Below are 26462 nucleotides of genomic sequence, written 5' to 3'. Positions count from 1 at the left end.
CTTTTTTAAAAAGACCAAAGTAAATAGTATCACTAAAAAGCTAAGCCACTAAGCCTCCCTCCTCTCTTTCTCCACTGGAAACCCAGGGTTTCTCATTCTTAATGCTTCATCTGTCGGCTTCTTTGATTCCCCGTCTCTACTTCCTCTTCTGTAAAATGGGATAATAATAGTATCTAAGTCAGAGTTGTGAGAATTATACCAACTATGAAGCTTCTAGTCCAGTGTTCGATACCTCATAAAAGCTCATTAAATTTAATTGTTTCCCTTACAAATCTTTATGGCGCCCTTCGTTGTGCCCGGCGTGCTCCAGAGCTGCCTTCCCTCCGGATCCTGTCTCATGCCCCTCCCCATCTCCTGGTTCTGTTTAGGGTGTGTAACAGGTCACTACAAGTTGGAGGGGCCTGGGAAGCAACCCCCTCATCCCCATGATAGAAAAGACTGTTTCTGCCCTGGGATAGAGGCTGCTCTCTGGGATATGGGGTTGCAGGAATGCTGTTCTCAAGGGAAGTTGAGCCCCTCTTCCCACCCCTCCCTACCCCTATCCACCCCTCCAGCAAGGGCAAGTTTGCCCAAGGAGCAACATAAGGTCTGCTTTGTCTAAAGCGCCCTCTGCTGGCCATTAGCAAAAGGCCTTGGGAAGGGGTGGCCACCAGTTAATGGTAGGAGGAAGAGGTTTCAGAAAGTGAGGGGAAGGGGGAATTCTGCCCAATGCAGAGCCCAGAGTGCTAACTCCTCGCCCTAAAAATGTCTGGCTTGGATGGAGCACCTCTCATTTTTTTTCCAAATTGAGAACAAGTTCTGAAGATAGCTTTTCTCTCCCTATCCAGGCAGAAATGCTAAGAGCAGGACAAGCTGCCAGCCACAGCTAATGACCTGCCCCAATAGCTGCAGATAACAGCAGGAAGGAGAGGCTAGACAACATGCAGAACTTCCTGGCAGCAAAGCATATTTTCGGGAGTTAGGGAGGGGAAGTTCTTATTTAGAAGGTAATAAGGTGGTGTGGGGGAAGGGTATCCCTCATAGCATCTATCAGATAAGAAAATTAATTGTAAGCCCAATACACTGAGAAGGTGGTGGTCCACAGCAGTGCCATTTCTTATATTGCAAGACCCGCTCCTTTGCCAAAGCCCAAAATAGATCTTCACTTCATGTCCAAATACACTGACCAGGCATTTGCCATGTCTCTGTGGGTAGAATAAAATAAAAATCAAAATAAAAAATCTAGTTGAAGCAGAAGAAACTGCAGTTAGATGGCTGGGAGAACTGTCCCAAATGAGGCCAAGACTAGTCTCCTCCCTGCAGCAGTGTCCAACCCCTGGCACATGGGCTGCCTGTGGCCCAGGATGGCTATGAATGCAGCCCAACACAAAACCAGAAATTTACTTAAAACATTATGAGGCTTTTTTTTGTGATTACATGTCACAATGTATTTAACGTGTGGCCCAGAGACACCAAAAGGTTGGACTCCCTGCTTAGTCTCTGGGGGCAGCCTGCAGAACAGACCTTTCTCTCCTAGGGTGGGTTAGGGAGCTGGGAGCCTGACCGTCAATACTTCTGGGTGCTTGGGAACTTTCTAGGGGGCTGGTGGGTCCCAGTGGGAAGTGGTGGCAGTGAAATCGTAATTTTTATTGAATTGTAGAGTGCCACTGTCCAGGTTACACACAACTAAGTTGCATGTCCAGGGCCTGGAAGCCTCCACAGAGGGCAGGGAGAGAGTGGAGTGAGACAGAGAAGACGGGAGTGTGAGAGGGACCAAAGGGAGGAGTTGGCGGTGGGAAGGGCAAGACAGGTCTGGGACAGAGAAGTTGAAGACCCAAGGTTCCAGATCCCACCTCCACTTGCAAGGCCCACTTCTCCCCAAATTTGGCTTTTGGAAAGCTCCAGCAGTTGGGTGATCTGTGGGAAGGGTAAATATTTCCATTTATGCTTTCTCGGCACCCTTCCCTCTCCCTCCCTACTTCCCCCAAGCACAGCTGACCCTTGAGGTATACAAGTTTGAACTCCCCTTACACGTGGTTGTTTTTCAACATTCAGTTGGCCCTCCGCATGCATCTGAATTCGACCAAACTCATGCAGAGGGCCGACTGTATGCACTGTGGCATTGTCCTACATCACTACATAAGAGGGACTCAAGCATCTGTGGGGTGGGAAGCCCCCCGGAACTGATGGGGGCTTTGAGGGATGACGGAAGTTTGGGGGGAGTCAAAAGTTGTCTGTTTAACTGCACGGGGGTCAGAGCCACTAACCCCATGTCTTTTGAGGGTTAACTGCAACACTCCTCCCTGAGCCCTAAGGCCTGGGGTCCCTGCCCTAAGAGAGACTCCACCTTTGGTTTCAATAGCTTGGATTCTTCCTTTTCTTCTCTCCCCCAGCCATCCAGGTCCCCTGTACAAGGCCGGGAATCCGATGCCAAGCCTGCCAGTACTGACACCGCATACGTGGGCATCACCAACAGCCCCACCCCAGCAGCTTGATGACCCCCTCAGCCCGCACTCACGCCCCTATGCAGGTAGCCCCCATGAAGACACAGGTGACGGGCCCAGGTAAAAGTGTCCTGCAGTTGGACTCCCGGCTGCAAACACCCTGACAGGAAGTGGTATTTCAAACCTGGGAACTGGTGCAAGTGGTGACTTCAGGAGAAAGAAACGATGAGCCATCTGGCTTGAAAGGGAACACCCCAGAATGCCCAGAGGACACGTGGGAGCGGGGACAGAAGTGGGGGAGCTGAGCGTCGGCTAGAAGCCTGGGGCTGACCGGTGCCTGGCGCACAAGCCCCCTCACCCACTCGCAGAAAGTGCTCTGACAGGAGCCCCCACTGTCCAGCTGGTGCCTCCTGCCCCCAGCTCCCCAGAGCAGAGAAGCTTTCCACTTTACTGCTCTCCCCCCTCACCTGGTGACACACACAGGGCCCGGTGTATAGAGGACGTTTAATATTTCTGTGCTGGTCAAACAAAACACAGGTGGGGAGTACACAGGGGAGGGGGCAAGGGCCCCCTGCCTCTTGGGAGGGGTGGCTTGTGAAGGGATGTATGTGGGGGTTTCTTGGGAAATAGTCCAAGGAGTCTTCTCGGCAAAGGGGCCTAGCCCAGGGTGTCACAAGCGTCCAACACACCCAGTCCGTGGCCTCAAGTCGGGATCCCCCATAGGGGGTCTGTGGAGAGTGTCACTTTTTTCCAGCTCCTTTGCTGGAAACCACACTCCCAGTGTGATGGGGGACTTGGTCCTAGAGAGGGGTCTGGAGAACCCCAGGAAGCAGCCCAGGGTTGGGACTAGGGCCCGTATGCCCGCTGCCCATGGGGTGGAGGGGCTGAGGGCGGCCCACCCCCCCGTCCCCTGCCCTCTTCCCTTCTCCCGGCTGGGCAAGAGCAGAGGGGAGGTGAGCAGGGTCCCCAGCCCCGACTGAGTCCCAGGGTCCTCAGGGTTGGGTGGAGAAGGGGTGAAGGGCGAGGGTCTTGGCCACCAACAGACACTGTAAACTTTGGTTTAAAACAATAACTTAAGTGGAGGGAAGGCTTCCAGCCTGGGGCCAGGGTCGGGAGCGAAAGGACCAGGGGGTGTAGGAGGCGACAAAGGAAAAAGCGAACAAAAAGTTTTGGTTTTTGCTTCCGGCATAAGAAAGGTCTTTGGTCATCTGTTTAACTGGGGGGACAGGAAAGGGGTGCTGAGGGTGGGTGAGGGAGGACTGTAATAGGGGACCTACCTATAGGCTGGGGGCGGGAGTGACCTGGTGGGTCACAGCAGCCACCAAATTAATCCCACCGGCCCCTCAAGCCCGGTGTTAGCCTGGCCTTTCCCCAAGACAGAGGCAGGATGTTTCCGGCAGCCCAGGCACCGCCTCTGCCCCAACGCTGGCCTCAAGGGTGGCAGGGCTCCCCTCAGCGGCCCCACCTCCAGAAGTCTGCCTGGCCCGGCCCTCTCGGCCCTCTCGGCCCTCTCGGGAGGAGGCCGCACAGGGCCTCTTCCTCTGCTCCCTGGACTGTGGGGCAGCTGCAGGGGCATCCAGCAAATGGGTAGAGGCCAAGTTCAGCCTGGGTCCCATCTCAGGTGGAGAGAAGGGGCTAGAGCCGGGAGCCCCGCTCCCATGGACCCCACACGGCACACTTGTGCCACCCCAGTTGTGGCTTTTGAGGGGGCAGAGCCGAGGGGAGTTGGCTCTTCTGGGGATGGGTGGAAACTTCAGGGCCTCCACCCAGGCCAGGGTGTGGGGTAGGAGTTTAAGGGTGGAGAACTTTTTCTTCACAGTATGGAAAAGAAGGTGAGAGGGAGCACAGATTAGGGGAGTGGGGGCCTCTGGCTAGAAAAAACACCGCCAGAGCCAGGTGCGAGGGGCCCTGGGTCTGAGAGGGGTGGCTTGGCCCCGCCTGCGGGTCTCCACTGCACTGCGGGGGCCCTGTAGGGAGAGCTGGTGGGGGCGGAGGGCCCTGCTGCTGCTGGTGGCGGGGAGGGTTTGAAGAGGGGTCTGGGCCCTCCGTGTCCTCTGCTGGTCCCAGACCAGGGGTTCGGGTTCCCCTTGGGGGCGGGACCGTCCCTGCCCCAAGCGTCTGTCAGTCAGGTCACATTGGGAGTTGCTGGCCAGCCCCTCCCATCTGAGTCCCGGAAGTGCCTTGAGGTTTGGACGGGGCTGTGGAGTGGGGGTAGGTGGGGCCCGGGTTCCAGGAGGGGTCTCACCCCTGCCCTGCTGCCCCCGAGGCCCTTAGGAGAGTTCCTCTCCAGGCAGCTCCTCCTCCAGGTCCCTATCTTCTGCGGGCCCTGCAGTGCTGGGGTTGGGGGGCCCCAGGGCGGGCCCGGGCCGTCTGTCTTCCTCCGCCTCCGCAGGCTCCTCTTTCACCTGCACCTGGTGGCTGTGACAGAAGGGATCATGTGGGCACCTTGGTGGCCTTCCCCTGCTCCCCTTGAAAACTCATGCAGAATTCTGGGGCACAGAGGAGTGTCCATAACTCCCCTCCACAGGATCTTATCATCCCTGAGCCACGGGGGCCTACTGTCTTAGGCATGATGGACCTCCCCCAGGGCTCCAGTCAGAGGAGAGGGGAGAGGGGAGAGGAGAGAGAGGAGAGAGGAGAGAGCAGAGAGCGGGGAAAGAGGATGTAGAGAGAAGGGGGCGGGTGGATAACGGAAGGAGGAGAGAGGAGTGGAAGGAGAGAAGGGCCCACAAGAAAGGAGAGAGGCCCCTTGTCCTAGGAGCAGAGGCGTAGTGGGGGTGGTGAGATGCAACCCCACCTGCAGCGGGAGAGGCTCCCTCCCTGACATCTGTGGGCACTGGGGCAGGGGTCCACGCATGCTCACCTGTACTGGGGCGGGGAGAGGCGAGGTGGGCTGCTGCTGCCATTGCTGGGGAGCGGCTCCCCTGGGGCGCCCACGTCGTCGTGGCTGAGGGGCAGGAGGCTGCTGGTGGAGCCGGGGTTCAGCATGCCAGGGCTGTTGAGGATGGGGAAGCTGCTCTCGGCCAGGGCAGCCTGGAGGGCACAGGGCAGGCCCTGTCAGTGGGCTGTACTGAGCCAGGTTTTGCCCCTCCCCACCCCCACACAGCCTCCCAAGCATCTGTGTGTGTGTTTGTGCGCCAGCCCCACTGGGGAGTCTATCTGGCAGCTCCCCCAGCCCAGACTCAGCCTTTAGAATACAACACCGCCCACGGCCAGACCTCTGACCCTGACCTCCTCCCTTCCAGCTCTCCCGGGAATCTGTACCTCCCTCAGCCCCTCTCCAGGAGACAGAGGGCCTCCAGACTGCCAGGCCAGGGAAAGAGACCCTGGGGACTATGCCACCTCTCTGCTTGCCGCCCTGCTCTGCCAGACCTAGTCTTGAAAGCAGAAGTCCTCCCCCCTGCAGTTGAGGTGGGGCAGAGGGGCAGGGTTCTGGCCACCCAGAGTAGTGTTCTCCCTTCTTTTCTTGCCCCTCCCCTCTTCCTACAGATGGAAAGGGTGGGGGAGGGTCTCTCTCCAGACCAGGGTGTGTTGAGGAAAATCAAGGGGGCAGGAGGGTGCCGGGGAACAGCTGGTGGGCTCTGGGAAGGACCGGATCACCTGGTAGCTGGCATTAAGTGCTCCGTAACTGAGGCTGGAGATCATGTTCTTCACCAGGGTGGGGCTCCTGGAGGAGAGAGAAGGCAGCGTGTGGTTCATTCATTCACGTACTACTCGTTCACCTTGACCCTGACTAAGGGCCGGCCTGCTCTGTGCCAGGGACCATCTCCACCCCATTCATTACCCTGGGGCGGGGGTGGTCACAGCAGGGCTGGCCACTGACTGCGGCGCCTGTGTGCGCCCCACCTGGCTCAGTCCCCATGCTGGCCTGGCACAGCAGGTGCCGGCAGCCAGTGCACAGGTGAGGTGCTGGGCTTCAGTGGCTCTGGAACATCTCAGAGCCGGAGAGTGGGCGCAGGGGCCCCTCCCATGTCTGTCCTCACGTCCCAGCGCCCCAGCACCTCCGCTCCCCAGTGCAGATTTTCCGGTGTCTGGCAAGGTCCAAGCTACAGCCTTGACAGTCCCGTTTTTGTCACATTCACCCCCTCTCTCAGGCCTGCACTTTGGGGCAGCTAGTAAGTCGTGCTCAGGCAGTGACTGTGTGCTCCTCCCCAAAGGCTTTTCTGCGCAGGAAGGCACTCGGGAGCTGGGTCAGGGAAAGCAATAGCTCAGCACTGTGCCTCTTCTGCAGTGATCACCCCCAGTTTATAGGGGGTCTCAGAGGTCACACAGCTGGTGAGGAGGAATCTGAACCCAGGTCTCCTGATTCTAAGTTGGTAGGGGATGTGAAGACACCAGCTGTGACGGGCACGCGGGGGCACTCAGAAGAGGACGGCTTTCCTTCCTCTCCCAGGCCCCAACCCTGCTCCAGCCCCCACAGCTGCTGGGGGCGGAGAGGCTCTTGCCTGGGGAGAAGGTATCTTTAAGGGGAGCAGGCACCCACAGAGATATCCCTCTGACTTGCCTCAGACCTCTCTCTCCTTCCCCCGGGGCCTCAGGGTCAAGAGCACAGGTAAAGGGTGGCCCGTGTGGGGTGGCTGGAGCAGGGAGAAGGCCTCTGGTGCTGGAAGAGAAGCCCAAAGAGGAGGTTTGGACCCTCCCCCAGGTCCCTCAGTCACCACTGAAAACACCATGCGGCTGAACAGATCACAGAAGACAGAAGGTCAGAGACTCAGCTCTGCCGTTCATCTGCTGTGTGACCTCCCTCCAGCCCCTTGTCCTCTCTGAGCCTCCTCTCTGGTAAAGTGAAGAGTTGGGGCCCGGGGATCTCAGATACTGGCTCCTCCTGTGATAAGATGAGGGCGAGTGGCTCTGGGGATGGCAGACCAACGGCCACAGTGACTAGCACGTGCCATGGACACTTGGGGCCTATCTCCTTCTAGTGAAATAGGCCCCTCGACTCCTTCGCTCAGTCAGAAGGGCGGGCAGAACAAGACACAAACGTCCTCTTTCTAATCATGTCATTTCCAGATTCCAGCCCCCCCCTGAGCCCCTGCACCCCTTTTCTCCCCACCTCACCCCCAAGTGGGGAGCATTTGGTACACTGGGGAGGCCAGGTGGTGACCAGGCCCACGCCCTGGTGGATACACCCTGCCCAGGTCCTGGTCCACATACCCTGTCATCTTTGGTGGTCTCCGCTTCTGATACTCCCGCTCGTCCACAGTCCACACGGCGCCCTTGACGTTCTCCACACGCACGAAGCACTTGTGCAGGCTGAGGTTGTGCCGCACGGCGTTCTGGGGGTGCAGTGACGAGGGGCAGGTGCTCAGAGGCAGGCTGGGCCCCGCCTCTGCTTAGGCGAGCACACCTCATTCCACCTTCCCCAGCCCAGGGGCTGGCCGGGGAGGGCCAGGCAAGGAGACCTGGCCACGGTGGGCGGGGGGCCTCCTCCCCGCCCTTGGAGTCTGGCACTCCCAGCCTTTTCACCACTGACAGTCCATTTCATTATCTGCCCCTCTTCTTCCCTCCAAATTCTGGAAAACTCTGTCTACCAACTAAACGATAGGTAGTTAGTAACACTTTGTGCATTATCATTCATCAGACATGTAGCAGCTGTTTCTCAGGCTTCTGACTGTCAGAAGGTCACACTCAGGCCTTGGCACTGCAATGAGTCTGGGACACCTTATCTCAGGTGCCCAGAGAATTTCCACTAAGCTTCTCAAGTTTGGGGAATAACTCAGGACCTCTCCTGGCAGCCCCTCCCCATGCTGGGAGCAGGGGAGCCGCGGCTTGGAGCTGTGCCGCAGAGCGGAAAGCTCACTGACAGCACGGGGCACACAGAAGACGCCCAAGACAGACTTGCTGAAATAAACCAGAGAACGCGGCGCGTGGGCGCAGCAGCTACACGGCAGGAGGAGGAGAGAGAAGAGGGAAAGTCACCTTGCCGCTCCCACCTCCTTCTGGCAGGGTGTCTCCTGGAATTGAGGTCATCTGGTTTGTAGGACACTCGGGTGAAGGTGGGGGTGCTTGGCCCAATTCCCTGCCCTCCCCCCCCCACACCCTGGGAGCCTAAGCTAGGGCCCCAAGCCACCCACACCCCCCACTCCCCTCAGCCCCCAACCATGTCCCTCAGTCCTGTCCCTACATTCTTCTCTCAGCTTCATCCCCCCAGCCGTCCCTGTCCCTGTCACCTGTCCTCCGTCACCCCCCGGCCCCCATCTTGTCTCCTCTTTACATTTCTAAATGGGGAAGAACTCGGGCAGGGCGGGCAGCCGGTGCCCCTGGAGATCCCCTCTCCCTCTCCTCCTTCCAACTCTTGCCACTTGCAACTGGCCCGATTTCATTACCAATTTTAATTTGCCTCTAATTAAATCCTGTGTATTTTTCCGACTCGCTTGCTAATCCACGAGGGAGGCGGGTGGCTGGAGTGGAATCTCTTGGAGCGATAATTACAAAGGGCCTAATCACGCCGGGGCTCCTGCCTCGGAATAAATTTGCCCGCATTACGGGGCTCCGATCCTCCGCTTTGCAAATGAGAATGACCCCAATTTCCGAGGATGGCCTCACCGGGGCTTTTTTCCCTCATTTCGAAGCCTGATTCGTGATGAGAGACTAATTCGTTACGCTGAAACATTAACGGCAATTTCAGGGGTCTAGCGGGGGCTGCGTAAACAAAAGGACAGGCCCACAACATCGGCCCTGGAAGGGACGGACACAGGGGGAGGGCTGGGGAGGACCATCCGCTTGGCAGATGGCAGCTCTGTCCCGGATGAACGGCAGCTGGCCTGGCCGGCGTTGGCTCCCGACCCCTCTTCCCTGGCCTGAAGTGGACAGCATCTCAGGCTGGGGGCCAGAGGGGCGAACGAAGGAGCAGGGCAGAAAGGAAGCGGCAATAGTTAAGAAGAGGGACCTCAAGGGAGATAGATAGGTGGGTGGAAAGTGAAAGTGGGAGAGAAAGAGTTGGGTGTAGACAGGGTGCATTTCCCAGGTAACATGAAGGAAGGTGCGAAACCCCCGAAGGCCAGCGCGGACCACAAGCTGAGACAGTCCGTGCGCCCCAGTGGCGGGGGCAGCAGCAGAACACTGCCAGCTGGGAAGGCCACCGGCCCAGCCATTTGGCCAGCTTCCTGTGGGGACTGAGGCGGGGAGGGAGGGGGAGGGGAGGACTCCGGAGCAAGAGACACACCACTGAGGTGACCAAGGCTGGGCAACCAGGTGAAGGTGGAGTGAAAGTCCAAGGGCATCGGGCTATGGGGCTTCAAGACAGTCATCAGGTGTTTAAGGAAGTCACCTAGATGAGTTTCCCTGATTTCAAGGAGAGAGAGTAAAAATTGCAGTGAGGTGGTACAGTTAAGAGAGAACAAGAAAAGGAGTGTGGGTGGGTGAGTGGTACGCTGCCCCCAAGAACGACATTGTCTGATGGAAGCGAGGCTCTCCATTGTCACCCCTAAAGGCAAAGGATTAACACACAATGTGTAAAGTAAACATTAGGCAGTAATCGTAATGATTCACGTAGGAACGCTACCATTTACAAAACCTAATTTCCAACTGGCCTGGAGGTTGGAGACTGCGCTAGGAGGGCCTAGGGAAGGCCTTGCTGGCTCACAGGGCAGAACTCTGGTTGGCCGGAAATGACATCACTTGCAGCCAATCAGAGTAGCTGTCCCAGCCTCAGAGCTTCTCACCCGAGCTCTGGAAATTAGGCCTGGGAATATGGAAGATCATGGAGCAGTCTCTCCTGCTGTACTTAGCACACTCCCAGAGCACAGAAGGCTGGGCCCTGTACAGACTCTACACAGTCCTGGGCACTGGTGGGGAGAGGGCCCTAAGTGACACTTGTAGAAACCTGGCAGGATGGGGGGAGGGGAGGGAGTAGCCTGTCTGACTGCAGTTTCTGCACTGGCCAGCAGGGGGACCCAAGAACCAGGGATCCAAGTGCGGTTCTGAGGCAGGGACTCCTCAGGTGTCTGAACTTCCCCAGAGTGCCCAACACTTCCCTCTCCTTACCGCACCCCCCACCCCTCCCAATTTAGATATGACTTTCCCACTCTGCTGCAAAGACCCTAATCTTCTCACCCATCGGACACACGCACACAGGCGTACAGACACACAGACCATCTTGGCTGTAGAGAAACAAATGGCTTAGCAGCTCAGCCCACATCTCGGTGTCCTATTTTTCCAGGGTCCCTCCCTTGCTTGCCTCTGGTCCCTCAGGAAAACTCTTACGGGCTGAAGGTGTTGAAATGACTAATTGGATGGAGACAATTATCTTCCTGCAGCCGACGGCAGATTGGGGAGAGCGTGTGAGTGCCTGTATTTGAGCCCCAGTGTATCTAGTCCGTGGGTCTCCGCACCTCCTGAGGCCTGCACCCCCACGCCCACTCCATCCTCAGCTTCGGAGCACGCGCCTTCAAAGCGAGGCAGCCAGGTCTTGCGGGTCTCCTGTGAGTGCAACCCAGGCTTCCCTGCCAGGCTCAGGCACTGCCGACTCCTGAGGGCCCTACCACACAGTGCTGGACTCTTTGGGGCCCATGGGGAAGCTCTCTCCAGAGAAGAGGAGAATTTCTTCCCAGAAAGAAGGCAACACAAGGCTAGAAGGGAGGGAGTATTTAAGAGGCAGTTAAAGAACATTCCATGGCCCCTGAAGAGGTAGGGGCAGAGGAGCACATTCCCCGCCCGAGCTCTGGTGGGACCATTTTGGTAAGGTTGCCTCGTGGAGGGGACGGTTAGGTGTGCTCAGTTTCAAAGAGATGTGCTTGCTGTCCAAGGGTGACTGGGGCCCTGGGCGGGGCGAGAGGGGCACGCCTCACCTTCCAGGTGGCAGTGTTTCTCCGGAAATAGGCGAACATCCTGGTGAACCAGTTATAAATCTCATTCAGGGTCAGCTGCCTGTCGGGGGTTTCCAGAATGGCCTGTGGGCAAGGAAGAAGCAAAGGGACCCTCAGTCTGGGCCCCAAAGGGTCCCAGGCTTGTGTACTCTCCCCCCCAGGGTCCCTCTCTTCTGCCTGGCCGCTAACTCACCCTGAGGGCAGAGGAGACTGGCTGCAGAAACCTGGGGATAAAGACTGGTGATACTCAGGGGCCCGAGCGGGGCGGACTGGCTGCAGCCCAGCCACAAGGGCGCACAAGCCTCAGGGGCTATGTACCTGTGCGAGGGGCACACGAACTTCTCTGGAGGGGAAAGGGCTCCAAGGGAGTGGGAACAAAAGCGGGATTCTTGGGAGAGATATCGAGGGGGTGGGGGCTGTCTGGAATTTATCCCGATTTTGGCAAAGGGTACCTTCTGAGATGGTGTGTGTGTATGTGGGGGCGGGGGGAGTTGAGTAAGAGTGACCGTAAGTCTATCAGAAAACAGTCTCATGGGAGTGTGTGTACATAGAAATGAGAGAATGAATACAGTGGGTATGAGTAACAAAAAAAAGTTTGTGCTCCCAGAGAAACGGTCACATGGTCAGCAGAAGCCTACATCTGAGACCTGCAGCTGAGAAGGGTGAGCAGGAGGGGACAGCCCTGAGAAGGGAGGTTGCGTCCCCTGGCCCAGGATCCTCCTGGGGGCTGGAACCCTGAGGCGGCCTGTGTGCCATTTCCCACCCACGCCGGCTGCCTTCCACGCTCACCTGGCGGATGAGGGAGGCATAGGTGAAAGGGGGCCTGACATCCGCGTTCTTGTAGAACTCGTGATTCTGGGCCAGCTCTGGGGGAGACAGGCAGAGGGTAATGTAGCCACTGGGGAGGCCCAGCTTGGGGGAAAATGCCCTTCCTACAGCCCTTACCTGAGGAGATGGGGGAGCAGAACTTGTCGCTGCTCCGCCGCCGGGCGGGGCCCCCGCTATGCAGGGAGGCAGAACCCAGGCCTGGAGGCCTTAGGGGGGTGACAGGAGCAGCAGCTGAGGTGGGGGGGTGCACGAGGCCATCTGGGAAGGAGTCTGCTGCAGAAACTGTCACCTTGGAGAATGAGGAGGAGCCAGGGGCCGGGTTCAGCTGTGAGCAATGGGGAAGGTGCTGAGACCGGCCAGGGAGCTGTGGGGGGGCTGTGGGGGGACTGCAGGGAAGGGGGACACGCACCGGCTGGCTGAAGGGCTTGGGCTCGGAGGGCCGCATGTGCAGATGGGCCATCATGGCTTGCAGCCGCTCGCTCTCCTTGGCAAGCTGTGGAGAAGTGGAGAGGCTGGGGGTGAGCAGGCGCTCTGCCTGGAGGCAGACACATCCTCCTCTGCATCCCACCAGACTCCCCAGGAAACCCCTACTCCCATCACCACTCGCCTCCAAGCCTCAGCATCCCGGCTCCCTCTGGCCCCTGCCCCTCTGGCCCCTCACACCCTCAAGGCCCCAGACAGGGACCGCCTGCTCCACGAAGCCTTCCTCACTTCTCTTCCAGACTGCGTGTCTCAGACTCCAGTTCATCAACAGTCGGGGGCCCTCTTCCTAACAGCACACGCCTTCCCTCCCTAACAAGGGCAGAGGCTGTGGCTGAACAACACCCAAGTCCAGTGGCACTTGTGTGTGAGAGGGTCCTCATGCACTGAATGGAGACACAGGAATGGATGAATGATTCATTCACCCCCATTCATAAATTCAATAGATCTTTTACAACTAGCATCCCACGGCAGGGGCCTCTGCTAGGTGCCAGAGGGAAATGGGTAAATATCGATTGGCTGCCTGACCGTCTGTCCTGAGCAGCCCCGAGTGCCCTTGTGTTACAGAGCTCCGACTCTGGAGCCAGACTGCCTAGGTTCTCCTCCCGGCTGTGCCACCTGCCAGCCGGGCGATCAGAGGCAAATTACTTCACCCCTCTCTCTTCCTGTTTTCTGTAACATGGGGGTAATAACAGTAACCACCACACAAAATTGTTTAGAGGATTCCCTGAACTACATAGGTAAAGTATTCAGGACAGTACAAAAGAAGTTAGTGTGTCAGCTATAAATATTACTTTTGTTTCTATTAGCATGAGTCTCTTTTCTGGACCTCCCAGCAGAAACAGCCCTGACCCTGGTTTACCTTTCAGAGTCCAGCTAACCATGGTAATGAGGACTTGGGAAATAAAAGATGCTGGCTCTGACCCTATGACCCTTCCATAAGGCTCCCCCAAACCCCCTCCTGGAAAGTCAGTGCTGTGGGTGGGGCAGGGGCTCGTGCCCCCTGTCCGTGTCCCTCTGCAGCTTCGGCCACACCTGGATCTCCAGCTGCTGCACCACCTGCATCTGCACCCGGCACTGGGCCGTGCTCCGGTCGTCCAGGGCGTGCTCTGTGTTGAGGTGTCTTCAGGGGGGAAGCGGGGGTGGAGAAGAGAAAGTTGGCCCTGGGTTTCCTTCCATCACCACCCTCCCGCCCACCCTCTAAGCCGGCCCACAGCCTGGAAAGCAGGCAGACCGAGTGATACAAAGAAGGGGATGGGATGGGGCAAATGGGGCAAAGGAGGAAGCTGCCTTCTCCTCACCCTCCTTTGATGTCTTTGCTAAAATCCCAGCTACAGAGAGATCTAATTGCAAATGAACTAATTAAGTAAACCTCTGACGAAGCGTGAAAACAATTTGTTTGACCCTGATGCTGCAAGGGTCTGGGAGACAGCGGAGTTAATCAGTCAGTGACAGAGCCTGGCACGGCTGTGGCAGCTGGTCGCCTGCTGCCAGCCGCCTGTCTGCCTCCCGCCCTGCCTGTCCACCGGCCAGGCCTGTCACTAGGCCATTACTCATGGGGCTTGCGGCTAGGGGGGAGGACAGGGGTGGGAGTCCTCTCCTTGTCCTCACACTCCGACCCTGGGCTGTGCAGCCTGGGGATGGGGCAGGGAGGTGGGCAGAGATAATGGGAGGTAATCAGGGCAGAGAGGGAACTAGGGCCCCTGGGGGAGGACAGCTAGTAGCTGAAGGCCCGAAAAGGGACAAGCTAGGTGACAGGCAGGGGGAGGGTGGGGAGGGACCCTGTGGAAAGGCTTCTCCGGGTAGGGGGCTGGCCGGGGGCAAAAGGAGAGACGGGGTGACACCTACTTGATGAACTGGCCCAGGTCTTCACACAGGGTCTCACAGCCAGGCCACTTGCACTCTCCGTGTCCATAGAGGGGGTGGGAGCTGGGGGTCTCCTCGTGGGAGGAGCTAGGAGAAGGGACAGAGGTGGTGGTCAGGGACCCTGAAGACACCAGCAGCCCAGCCCCAGTTCCCCTGCTGGTGACGTTTCTGTCCCTAACACAGGTTTCCCAGAGACCTGGCACGATTTTGTGTGCCCAGGAGAGAGAGATACATTTCCAGGTCCCTGAACTCCACCCCCCTCTCCCAGCCCCCACTGTGGATTCCACCCACAGGGGCCCAGGCAGGCCCCCAGGCAGGTCTGCAGCACCCCCTTCTCAGCCTGGGCCCCGTACCTGTCTCTCCGAGGTGTGAGCACAGTGGGCTGTCCATTGGGCAAAGTGTGGTGAGAGAGCGGGGGTGAGACTTTGGGGGGGGCAGCAAACGAGGTAGCGGTGGTGGCCGTGCCAGTGAGGTCCAGCCCCTCCTGCTTGACACTGTCCTCAGCGGGCTGCCCAGGGGCACCCTCGCCCTTCCATAGCTGGGGCAGGTCTGTGGGGCACACAGCTGCTGTGGGAGAGAGAGGGGAGAGGCTGGCAGGGCTCCAGGAACACAGGGACCTTCCCATCTCACCCCTGAGAGCAGGGAGTACCAGCCCTCGGATGCAGTGAGGGCTGTGGGGCTGGGCTTAGGGGGTGGGTAAGTCACTCACCTTGCGGGAGCGTCTGGAGGGGCCCTGAAGCTTGGTTGGGTTGCAGGCTGACCAGCCCCTGTCTCTGCAGGTTGAGCAGGTGCTGTTGCTGCAGCTGTTGCATTTGCAGGAGCTGCTGCTGGAAAGCCAGCTGCTTGTTCCCCAGTGCCTGGTGGGAAGCCCGAGGGGGTGGGCAGAGAGGGGTGCCATCAGCCTCAGGTGCACCATCTGGTGCCCACCCTGCGGCCACCCCCTCCCAGGGCCTCTCAGCCCCCGGAGCTGTGGGTGAAGTGTCCGAAGCTGCAGCTTCTCTGCTCCCGGCCCAGCTTCCATAGGGCTGCATGCCTCCTCACAGTAAACACACGCACACACGCACTCACGCACGCACGCGCGCGCGCAAACACACAGCCAGACCCAGACGCGCAGCACGACACCTCCCTGCTCCTGCCTCCCTCCTCCTGCCGCTTAGCGCCTGCTCCAGCTCCCCGAACCGCAGCTGTGCACGCCTGGTGGGGGGGGGGGGCGCTCTCATCACAATGATCGATGAGCCTGTCAGACTCCAGGGGCCACTCCTGCCTGGAGGCACCCTTCCCACATGCCCGGGGTGCCCCCCTTCTGCCGGAGGAGGGGGTCTTCTCCCCTCCAGCTCCTCTCTTGCTTCTTAGATACAGAGAATCACAAAGTCTGATGGGACTTTGAAAGATCAGCATCAGCTGGTCATTAGGACCCAGGAGTCCTACTGCTGGGGGGCACTCTCACACACACACTTGTTCACACCCTCGCTCTAGCTTGCTCTAGCTTTCCCGCTCTCTAAGTCTGCCTGGCAACACCCTCGCGCCCCCCCCTGTACCCCCCCCCCTCCAAGATTCAGCTCTTCACACAGGCACTGACAAGCCAGCAGGCTGCAAGTCTTTTCCGGGCCTGTGCTGGGTGCTTGGAGGCAGGGATGTCTCTGCCTGCCTGCCCGCCTGCCCGCCTGCCCGCCCTGGGGCTGGGGGCTGGCTAGTCAGTAGAGGCAGCCTAGAGATAATGCAGAGAAGGCAGCAATTACTAGACCTTGAGGGGGAGGCTGAAGCCTTGGGGAATGACTGGGTGTCAGCAGGGCAGCCTTCCGGGTGGAGGCAACTCAGAAGCTGGTTGTGGTTTGCACAGCAGGAGGGAGGCACATGTCTGGGATGGGGGTGGGGAAGTGGGGGGAACAGCAGGGCCTGGTACGGAAGCTCAGGAGGCACTGTTGCCCAGATGGGGCAGCAGATGTAGGCTGGGAGTTAGGTCTCTGGAGAGGGCGGGGCTGGATATTATAAGAAGGGGCAGAAGTTGGGGCTGGGCTAGAGGGTGGGGGCAAGTGGTTTGCTGAGTAACTGAAAGATTCTCAAGACCAGAGGGGAGGACTGAAGTGCGGGCTCACTAAGAGACAAGTGGGCAGGAAGAGGGCATGACAGTGAGGCAGGTGGTCATGAGTGTGGGCCATGTGACACCACGCACACGTGTCTATACGCATGTGCAGAGGCAACACAGAGCTGTCTTCCTGCTCTTGTTAACCCAACAACATAAGGCAAGGAGAGGACTGACTGCGGATGAGGGGAGATAGAGAAATGTGAGCCCCTCTCCCCATCTCCCCCACGCTCCCGATCCCTCTCCCAGGCTTTCCCACTATGCCCACCAAGCAGTTCTCTGGACTCCCAGCCTCCCACCAGGAGAGGGCTGGGACGGCGGGTGAAGGCGCAGGGCCCTGCCTGGGCCCCTTACCTCTTTGGGTGGCTGCTTCCCAGCCTGCTGTTGGGTGAGGAGCTGCAAGTGGAGCTGCTCTTGCTGCTTCTTGTAATATTCCTGCAGCTGGGGGGGGGGAGAGGGTGGGAGTGGGTCACCACGGGCAGTGGGCTGTTGACCCCAGAGCAACCCCAGCCCTGCAGTGACCCAGCTCCTAGAAGCAGGAGTGGGGAGCCTCACTGGGGCAGAGGGACACACAGCCGGGCAGGGAGATTTCTGCTGAGAGAGGCTCAGTGAGTGGAGCGGAGAAAGGCAAGCTTTATCCCACACCGCCCTGCCATCCCTGACTCCTGGGTGGGTCCCCTGAACAGGTAAAGGTGCTAGGAGTCAGGATGTTCCAGTACTTTGCCCTTCCCTGGGGTTCCGGAGACAGAGGTGGGCCTAGCACCAGAAAGGGAATGCAGAGGGGAGGGGGCGCTGCCGGGGCTGTGGGAGAGGCCTAACTTCTGCCGTCCCCCCCCACTGCCCTGGAGGAATGCAGATCAGTCCGGCCTGAGCAGTCTCTCCGGTTTCTGCCACTCAGTGGTGTTGGTAGTAAGCAGGGCGGAGGTGGGAGGCCAGTGCCCATCCCCCACCCCCCACTTCTCAGCTGCCCTGAGGCCAGACTCACCTGCTGGAGCATGAGCGCTTGCTGCTGCTGGAGCAAGGCCTGCAGCTGCGGGGGCGACAGGATCTGTTGCATCTGTTGGGGGGTAAGCATCTGTGGCGACATCATGGCCACCGACACGGGCACCTGTGGGATTGGGCCCTGTTAGCCTGCTTACCTCGACCCCACCGAGGGTGGGCGTGTACCCAAGGCCCCTCCACAGGAGGGCAGAGGGGCTCCACAGTGAGTCTGCCTGGGTTCCAATCTGGCTCTGCCGCCAACCAGCTGGGCGTCCTTGGACAAGTGATTTGCTCCCTGTTTTCTTGTTTTTGAAATGAAAGCAGAAAGGGCACCTACCTTTTGGTAGGTTTTCAAGAGGACTAACGAGTTGATACCCAGAATAAAGCCTGGCACACGGCAAGTGCTCATGAAGGCTGCCTAGATTTGGGACAGGTGACCTCAGGTGCAGGAGGATTAGACTCTGGTGACACTGGTTGGTAGAACCCATGTGATGGAAGGGCAGCCGCCAGCCATTCCCAACTCTTGCTCTGTCTCTTTTGGGACATACGAGGTGGGCCTGACCTGAAGGGTAGCCTGCGGCCACGGGGGTGGGGGTGGGGCGGATTCGACCGGTGGCCCACACGGCAGGAGCCCTGGACTCTGGCTCTGCTCACAGACACGTCGTGTGCTCCCGCACAGCTGTCTAGAGGACGCAGAGCCAGACATCCATGGGTGTGGGGGTGTGGGTGTAGTTATGTCTTCAGCAGCATGGGAAGAACCCCAGGCAAGGAGTTAGGAGGCAGGCTTCTACTCCTAGTTTTGCACTGAACCTGCTGTGTGACAGTCACTTGCCCTCTCTGGGGTGTCAGTTTTCTCAAATGTCAGACAGGGATTGGACGATAACAGATGACTCCTTCCAGCTGGAACATGCAGCTTTCTCAAAGTAGAGCAGCTTTCTGTCCCTGCCCCGGGTCAGGTCTCTCCAGGAGGCCCAGAGAATCTAGCTACAGGCAAAGGGTGCAGGCAAAAGCAGTAACAGCATTCTTTTCCCAGCCCTACCTCTCCCGAGGCCTGTGAAGTCACAGCCAGGGAGGGCCAAGTTGCAACACTGTCTTGATGCCATTTTAGCAGGACCAGTGCCCTAATGGAACTATCTGCCACCCCCATCGCACTGAAAGTGCGCAAGACTCTTCTCCAATCTCTTCACACTCAGGCCCTAGCAGAGTGCCCAGCATACAGCAGGCACTAAATGTTTGCTCCCCTGGGCTGAAATACCTTCTCCAGCAGATGCAGGCCCCTCTGCCAGCCCCAGGGTGGGGAGGGAGGGGTACAGGGTGGCCCAGTCAGGGAAGAGTGTCCTGCAGGGACTTGTCTTGAGCAACTTGTTTCAGGTTAGGTCCCCAGGGGACTCATGGCCCCTCTCACCTCCCCCCAGTCCCATGGGTGGGGCAAGGGAGGAGGAGTTGGTTCCTTCTGGGATCCCTGGCAGGGGTGGGACTCAGCCTCAGGCCACCAATTAGGGAATCCCCAAGCAGTGGAGCAGCCAGGCAGGTGAATCCTCCAGGGACATGGAAGTTCCACTGCCCCCAGCTCCTCTTGCTCCTTGACTACTGGCTGAGCCCACCCCTGGGCTTTCCCCCAGCCTCTCTGCACACTCCCCTGGAGGGGCACCACCTGGCTCTTCAGCCCCGGACACTCCGTGGGAAGGAAGGCTCCCAGGGGGGCAGTCAGTGGCAGGGTCGTGATTCAAGCCCAGGTCTGTGTACTCCATGGCTCCTGGTGTTTCCACATCCCATGCTGCCTGCCCCACCCTGGAGCAGGTCTTGAGAAGCATTACGGAAAGTGTGTATAGAGAAACTGAACCATCCAGGGAGCTTGAGGGAGGGAGATCCCAAAGGCCAATCCCCATCTTTACACTGTAGCAAAGGAGATTCCGGAAAGCCAGCCTGCAGGGGTGTGCTGGTCCACACTCTCAAAGGGGCCTAGGGGAGGGGGCAGAGGGTGGCCCAGACCCACCCCCCCTTGCAGAGTCAGCCCGTGTAACCCCTGGGGCAGCTGGGCTGCTCACCCCACCTTCCCTCCTTCCATGGGGCACTCAACACGGTAGCATTGAGCTCAGAGCCCTAGATTTCAGAGTCAGGTGACCTAGGTTCTTGTCTCTGACACTGACTATTCCTTGAAATCACCAAGTCTCACTTTCTGCGTCCTCTAATTGGGATCTGGAACACCTGCAAGCCCTGCCTCACAGGACTACACGAGAGGCTGTGGTTGGCTGTGGATTACGCGCCAGGCACTTGGCTAAGCCCTTAATGAGCATGATTTCCCTGAATCTTCGTAGCAACCCCAGGAGGAGGGTTTCATCATCGTTACCATTTTACAGGTGAGAAAACGGAGGCCTACAGAAGTTAAACGGCCTGCCCTGCCTGAAAGGGACAAGGGGAGAAGGGATAAGTGAAAGTGGTTTCTATGGTATTAAATGCTAGACAACTGTAAAGACAACTACTTTTTAAAAACATTCTGAATGTTCGTTTTCCCCCCCTTTTCTTGTCTCTGCCTTTCCCCCTCTCTTCTCCACTATTGCACCTTAGGTACTCAAGGGGCCCCAGAGGGCACTGGGGGGCAAGGGTCGCTTAGGACAAGAGCAATGGGCCTCCCGTTCTCGTCACAGCAAGAGCTGCACCAGGGATGGGCTCGGCCCACAGCAGGGGAGACTGAGACCAGCCACCCGGCTCTTTCCAGGCACTAGGAGTGAGTCACTGTGAGTGGCATGCAAGAAAGGATGTGGCATTTCCTTCCTTGGGGCTTTCCTGCATGAGGCAGGGCAATGGAAGAGATGACCTTGGAACGGCCAGCCTCAGCCGTTCCTGCCACGTGGCAGAGCTGCTGGCTGGACAGGCGGATGCAGGAAAGATAGAGACAGATTACCTTCCGTGTTCTTGTCTCTGAGGTGGTCCAGAGGGGTCAAGAAAGGTCAGCAAGGTGGCTGCCACATACTGATCTCCTGGGATGGCTGACCCAGCCACCTCTTCTCACGCCCCTTGAGGTCCTGAGCACTGAGTTGGAGCTCCCCTGGTGTCCCCACTGACCACTCCCCAGGTGAGGATGTGTCAGGATGGGTGCTGTGGGTGAGCCGGCTCAGCAGAGCTGGTGAGTCACCCCCTGGAGAGTGGCCAGGGCAGCGACACGCTTACTGAAGCCCTGGCAGAGTGCGCTCTGGGCTCACCGCTGACAGCGGCCTGCAGCCCCGCCCCCGAGCCCCCGCTCAGGCCCGGACCCCTCCATCCACCACGGTCGCAGTGCGCTAGGCCGGGGGGCACGACGGGGAGGCAGCTTATTTGGGAGCTGAGGGTTGGGACAGATGCAATTTGGTGCCAATCAAGGACCCAAACTCAACTTCTGGAGTATGGGGCCAGGGGTCCTGGGGTGACTCTGGGGACTAGGCCAGAGCTTAGTTTAGGCTCAGCCCCCCTGTGTATCACCAGAAGGAAGTCTTCAGACTAATTCTGGGCTGAGCCTGCAATGAGAAAAGATTGTGGTGGGACACTAGGAAGAACTTCTAGAAATGCCAGAAGGATACGCCTCAGGGGGCTGCGAAGAGGAGACAGGCAGGCAGAGCTAAGGGCCTGGCCTCAGACGAGCCTCTGCCCAGACTCCCAGCGAGCAACCTGTGCTGCTTCCCTGCCCAGCGTCCAGGCCTGGGCACGACCCTGGCAATCTCGTTAAAGCTGGGGACCTAATGAGGTTTTAGAAGCTCATCTGAAGCTGGCTCCAGGAGAGGGCTAGTGACCCTGGCTGGGAGGAAACTGCGGGCAGGAAACCCGCCTCGAGCTGGGGGTGGGCAGTGTCCTGTGGGGCCACTGGGCAAGGACTGCTACCGGCCTCCCTTCACTCCCCCTTTCCCTCAGACGCCGCATCAACAAAATGCACCTTCCTACTCGCTCTCCCCTATTGCCCCACCAGACGGGAGCTCATCTCCTGGGGTAGTGAAAGCTATTTCTAGGCCCTGTACCCCTGTTCCTGGTGGAACAGAAGCCCCATCTCCTTAGAGACTGTGAACTTGAAAGGTAAGGAAGGCATCAATGTTGGAGGAGAAGAAGGACCAACAGTCAGGGCTCCAGGCTCCTGGGGAAGCTCAGACATGGCCCCCAGAACTGCCACCTCCAGAGAACCACCCGGCAAGGGCTCTGTCCCCACGGACTATTAGTGTTTGCCATATGTCGCGGGACAGGCAGTGAAATGTGAGTTCTGGGGCTAGCTGTTTGGGTTTAAATCCTGGCTCTGCCACTTATTAGCTATGTGACTTTGGACAAGTTACTTAATCTCTCTGGGCCTCAGTTTCCTCATCTGTAAGATGAGGCCAATAACAGCATCTACCTCATAGGACTGAGGGTAAATAAGATGATACTTATAAAAGCACTCAGTGTCTGCCCCCAGGTAAGCACTCTGTAAATGTCAGCGGTCAGTCTAGGAAGTACTGAGTAATTGTTGAGTGAACGGATGAATGAATCACTAGGAGTGAGGGGGCAAGATGAGAGGAGGCCTGAGAATCATTTTATCTGTCCCTCTGACGAAAACCTCTGCCTCTCATTCAAGGTCACCCAGGGGCTTCTCTCAATCTAGAGAAGGGGTCTCCCAAGGAAAATTCCAAAGCCTCCCTTCCTTTCTCATTACTCAGCTCTCCTACCCCTCACACCGGCTACAAGGCACTTCCTGTGCCTGACCCTCAGTCCCTCCAACTCCCATCAAACTCCTTCTTTCTCGCCTTGGGTCGGCTGGCCCTTTCTGGCTTGGGGAATATTCCTGTTCCCCAGCCCGCCTCTCCCTGTTCTTAGATGGGGTACTAGGCTGGGCCCAGGGTGGGGAGAATTAAGAACAGTAGCCTGGCCCTGGCTGGGTAGCTCAGTTGGTTAGAAAGTCATCAGGATATGCCAAGGTTGTGAGTTCAATTCCCAGTCAGGGCACATACAAGAAGCGACCAATGAATGCAAATAAGCGGAAAACAAATCTATGTTTTTCTCTCTCAAATCAATAAACTGAAAAGAACAGTAGCCTGAAGGACACTTTTGACACAGGGAGTTTGTATGTGTGTGGTTGGGTAGGGGGGGGGGTCCCCTAACTCAGAGACCTAGTCCTGACACCACAAAGGGAGAACTTTCTCTTCTTCCCAATATTGGCTTTCCAGATCATGTCCTCCCCTCCCCAACCCAGGCCCGCACCCCTCTTTGCCCAACTCTTCCTCCCCCTTAAGGGCTGTCTCATTAGATTCAAGACTCAAAACAGGGCCGCAGCTAAGGCGCCACAAGTGTTAAGCACCTTGAACTTGTTCAAAGCACTTTCTGAACATAAGCTTGTTCCACATAAAACTCAGTCCTGGGTCCTTCTCCGGGCACCCTGGCCCCCATCCCCCATCCTGCCTGCCTCCCCACTTCCCCCTTCCCTCAGCACCCCGCCCCCCAGACTCCAGAGCTCTGTGCTCAGGATCGTGTTCGGCGCTCCTCCCTTAGATAAACTTCCTTTCAAAGCCCCGCTTAATCCTCTCCCCAATTCCAAGCCTCCCACCGCTGCTGCTGCTGCTGCTGCTGCTGCTGCTGCTGTGGGGAGGGGAAGGGGCAGGGGGTGAGGAAGCCTGGCTGGCGCTGAGGGGGAGGAGACTGGGCTGCCCCAGTTGTGACCCACCCCGACTCAGACGGCGATTCTCCCAAGTTCTTTGTGACACAAAAGGTAAACAGAAGGCCTGGCTCACCCCGGCCCACCCCCCACAGATCTCCCTTCCCCCAGCCAGCCAGATGGGCTGGCAGGCTGGGGGAAGGGAGGGGAAAAAAGGGCAGATTGTGCAAAGGAAAACAAAAGAGACACAGAGACATCAAGAGACAGGAAACACGGGGAGACAGAGAGAACTGGTGGGTGAGAGAATAGGGGGGAGACGCGGCGACCTCGGCAACTGAGAGAGCCTGGGAAGGGAGCCGAGAGGGACAGGCCGAGTGACCACCCCAGGATGGAGAAACAGAAACCTGACAAGTAGCCCTGAGGCCAAGGGAGAGGAAGCCTGTGGAGAGGGACAGGGACCAAGAGACCCGAGTGCAGGTTCAAACGCAGAGACAGAGGCCAAGCAGAGGAAGGCCTGGGTGGGGGGGGGGTCCTGAGAAAGTGCAAGTGTCTTCACCCTGCCCCAGCATTTCACTCTGGACGGTGGCTGGACAGAGCAGTTCTCCAAATGGCCCTTCCTCTCCTTTGTTTTGCCAAGCCCGCCCTCTGACCCGGCCCCAGCCCAGCCGGCCCGGCCCAGCCCGGAGGGGTGGTGCCCTCCTCCTCACCTGGACTGCGGAGGCCGCCTGCTTGCTGTCATTGTTCCCGGGGGAGCTCAGGCCCGAGGCCTGCTGTAGCAGGAACTGCCGGGCTACCTGGAGAGCCTGCAAGACAGGGTGAGTCAGAGTGCCTGCCCCGGCTGCTGGGGGCCGCGAGTCAGTACAGTCAGTGCGGTGGGTGCGGAGTGGGGTTCAGGCAGAGTTTGGGAACGTAAAGGGGGGAGGTCTTGGGGGTGAGTGAAAGGCTCGTGGGGTTCACTTGGGCCTGGGGTGAAAATAAAGACAGGAGTCACTTAGGAATCAGAGGCTATAGGGACTCACTCTGGGAGGTGGTGAGGTAGGTTTGCTGCCCTCCTGAGGGCAGCAAATGGAAGGGTCCCTGGCCCAACAAGGGGGCAGACTCAGGGCATTAAACGTAGGTGCTATTGTTGAGCATCTACTATGTGTCAGGCACTTTATAGGTGTCTGGGAGCAAAAACTATTCTCTTTCCTTCAAGTGCTTCTGGCTGGACTAAGGATCTGATCAAAGTAACACAAGGCAGGTTAGCAGGAGAAAAACGTTAAACTTTAGTGACACATACACTCCCTGTATACATGGGAGATACCCAGGAGCAGAGTAACTGGCCATCACCTTAAAGACTCCCTTCATCTAGAGACAAAAGATGCCACGTGGGGTGCAGGGGGCGGAGTCAGTTCTGAGAGGTCACCAGGAAAAGCACAGTGAACAGTGGAAGGGAAGTTGCTGTGCCTGCTCCCCCGACAGCCAGCCAGGCCTGGTGGCCAGGGAGGCACACTTACAGAGGGAGGCGTCCCTCGAAAATGTAAACGTCCTTTCCAAAGGGTACCTTCTACTTGGTTCTCAGAGCTTCTCCCAGGTCTGCTGTTTCTTAAAATTAACCAGCCTAAAATAATCGACATCCCAAAGTCACATATTTTGGAGATGCAAACTCTGCTCCCCTTCACAGGCAGGATCTCATCTAATTCTCTCCCGTGAGGCAGGTATTAGGAGCCCTATAATGAAGATGAGGAAACAGTCTCCAGGTTAAGCACTTTCCAAGATCACACAGCTGGAGGGTGTCAGAGCCGGACTGGAGCACGGAGAGCCTGGCTGCGCAGCCCACTGCCTGGGGGTCCGGGGCTGTGGGGGCAGCACTCACTCGGAGTCAGAGCACATGGGGTGGGGTGTGGATGCAGGCTCAAGTCTGGGCATAGAGGAGCTTTCCGAGTCCAGGGAGTTGAGGTGCAGGCCTCGTGGCACTGGGGGAAGTCAGTCAGGTCCTGACAGGGGCGTGTGAGGTACCCATGAGTTAACACTGACTGTGGTGGTCGGTGGTCAACTCTTGGAGGCCATGGAGGTGGGAATGGACTCGGGTCAGCAGACACTCAGGAGTGGGAAGTGTACGGCATTTGCAGGAGCAGCAGCTCAGGCCAGACAGCAGGCCTGGGACGAGGGTGGACGCACTGGAGAGGTCAGCTAGGAGAGCGAGGGGTCAGGGAGGCTGGAAGTTCTTCATAAGGTCAGCTGAGCCCTGCATCCCCCACTCCTGGGTCAGTGGGGACCTGTCCCAAATCCACAGTCCAGGAGCACACAACCTGTCTGCCTCCGGGTTTCTCCAAGACCCGGAGTGCCAGAGCAGCTGTGCCCAGGCCTCACACTTGGGGCCCTGGCAGCAGGCAGGCCTGGGTTTGAATCCCAGTGCGACTGCCGGTGGTGTGACCTTGGACAAGTTGTTCCATTTCTGTTTCGGTCTCCTGATCTTCAAAACTGGGACACTACCCATCTGCGAAATACTAGGGGAATTAAAGGACCGATGCTTTCACTTTGTTGGCACTGGCAAAGCGTCTGTCCCTTCTTGTGAATCTCCCTCAGTTCTCTCCTTCACCTCCTTCGGCCTCTCCCAACACAGCACAGTAGGTGCCCGGGGCACCTACTCAATGGCACGCGACCACCTCTGTCCACACCCACTCCTGTTCGTCCTCACGTGGACTTCTATTCTCTAACCCCACCACCCGCACCGTCAGACAAGACCCTGCAATGCAGAATCCGGACGCTCTCACCCACACTGGCCTCTCAGCAAGGACCTCCAGAGCACCCTCTGTGTGCTGCGCGTGTGTGTGTACACACCCCCTTCAAGCAGCTGCGCCTCCCGAGACTGAAATCCAGTTTACCTCAGGATGGCCTCTAAATACACACTGGTGTATCTATGGGAACGTATCTCCCAGCAAAGCTGGGGTTCAGACAGGCGTGCTCCTTAGCCGTTCCCCTCCCTCCCCCGCCCATCTCTTCCCTTGGACCTCACTCCAGGATGACTGGTCTGGGGTTTCTTTTCAAGATTCCCTTCAGAAAGTGTAAGCCTGACCTTCCTCGGTCAAAAGGTTCTTGGAGACTGGGAAACGGGGTGCAGGCAGTGGGGGAGAGACAGGGCGGTGGCCAGGGGGTCACCAGGAAGGAGCCCCTGCTTTTGTATGCCTTGCTAATTTTAGTGACCCCTCCAGGTCTAACGATGCAGGCTGGACAAATGCTCTTTGTCCAAAGGTGGAGGAGGGTACAGGGGTCAGGGGACAAAGCGGGGAAGAATGGCTCCGAGGAGTTGCTCAGCACAGGCAAGCAGGAGTGGACACTGGTCAGTGTGGGGACAGGAAGCACCCACCCCCTGGTAGGGAGAGGTGGGCAGCAGGGAGGTTTCCAGGGGCATTTTCGGGGGAGCC

The 26462-nt window shown here is 58.1% G+C and overlaps 1 protein-coding gene across 7 annotated transcripts in view; it reads right to left on the bottom strand.

Moving 5' to 3' along the window:
- Positions 1 to 2908: 2908 nt before the first annotated feature.
- FOXP4 (forkhead box P4) overlaps positions 2909 to 26462 on the bottom strand; it is a 51833-nt gene continuing 28279 nt past the window's right edge. The window contains exons 3-18 of one of the 7 annotated variants that reach the window (XM_045842863.1): positions 23763 to 23858; positions 17473 to 17595; positions 16842 to 16928; positions 15114 to 15261; positions 14758 to 14968; positions 14387 to 14491; positions 13574 to 13661; positions 12468 to 12551; positions 12176 to 12383; positions 12020 to 12096; positions 11213 to 11314; positions 7578 to 7699; positions 6928 to 7026; positions 6024 to 6090; positions 5287 to 5456; positions 2909 to 4841 (exon numbers count right to left, since the gene is read on the bottom strand). In XM_045842863.1, the coding sequence (XP_045698819.1) occupies positions 4694 to 4841; positions 5287 to 5456; positions 6024 to 6090; positions 6928 to 7026; positions 7578 to 7699; positions 11213 to 11314; positions 12020 to 12096; positions 12176 to 12383; positions 12468 to 12551; positions 13574 to 13661; positions 14387 to 14491; positions 14758 to 14968; positions 15114 to 15261; positions 16842 to 16928; positions 17473 to 17595; positions 23763 to 23858 (1935 nt within the window). In that variant the 3' untranslated portion in view covers positions 2909 to 4693. Of the gene's footprint in view, positions 4842 to 5286; positions 5457 to 6023; positions 6091 to 6927; positions 7027 to 7577; positions 7700 to 11212; positions 11315 to 12019; positions 12097 to 12175; positions 12384 to 12467; positions 12552 to 13573; positions 13662 to 14386; positions 14492 to 14757; positions 14972 to 15113; positions 15262 to 16841; positions 16929 to 17472; positions 17596 to 23762; positions 23859 to 26462 lie in introns of all 7 variants that reach the window. The other 6 variants (XM_045842862.1, XM_045842864.1, XM_045842865.1 and 3 more) reach the window with 6 other exon arrangements.

This window comes from Phyllostomus hastatus, unplaced genomic scaffold (genome assembly GCF_019186645.2).
Source record: "Phyllostomus hastatus isolate PE091 unplaced genomic scaffold, TTU_PhHast_1.1 phas_contig_40, whole genome shotgun sequence".
In the NCBI taxonomy this organism is placed as follows: Eukaryota; Metazoa; Chordata; class Mammalia; order Chiroptera; family Phyllostomidae; genus Phyllostomus; species Phyllostomus hastatus.
The sequence above is the reverse complement of the archived record's forward strand: the minus strand, read 5'-3'. Positions and strand labels throughout refer to the sequence as shown.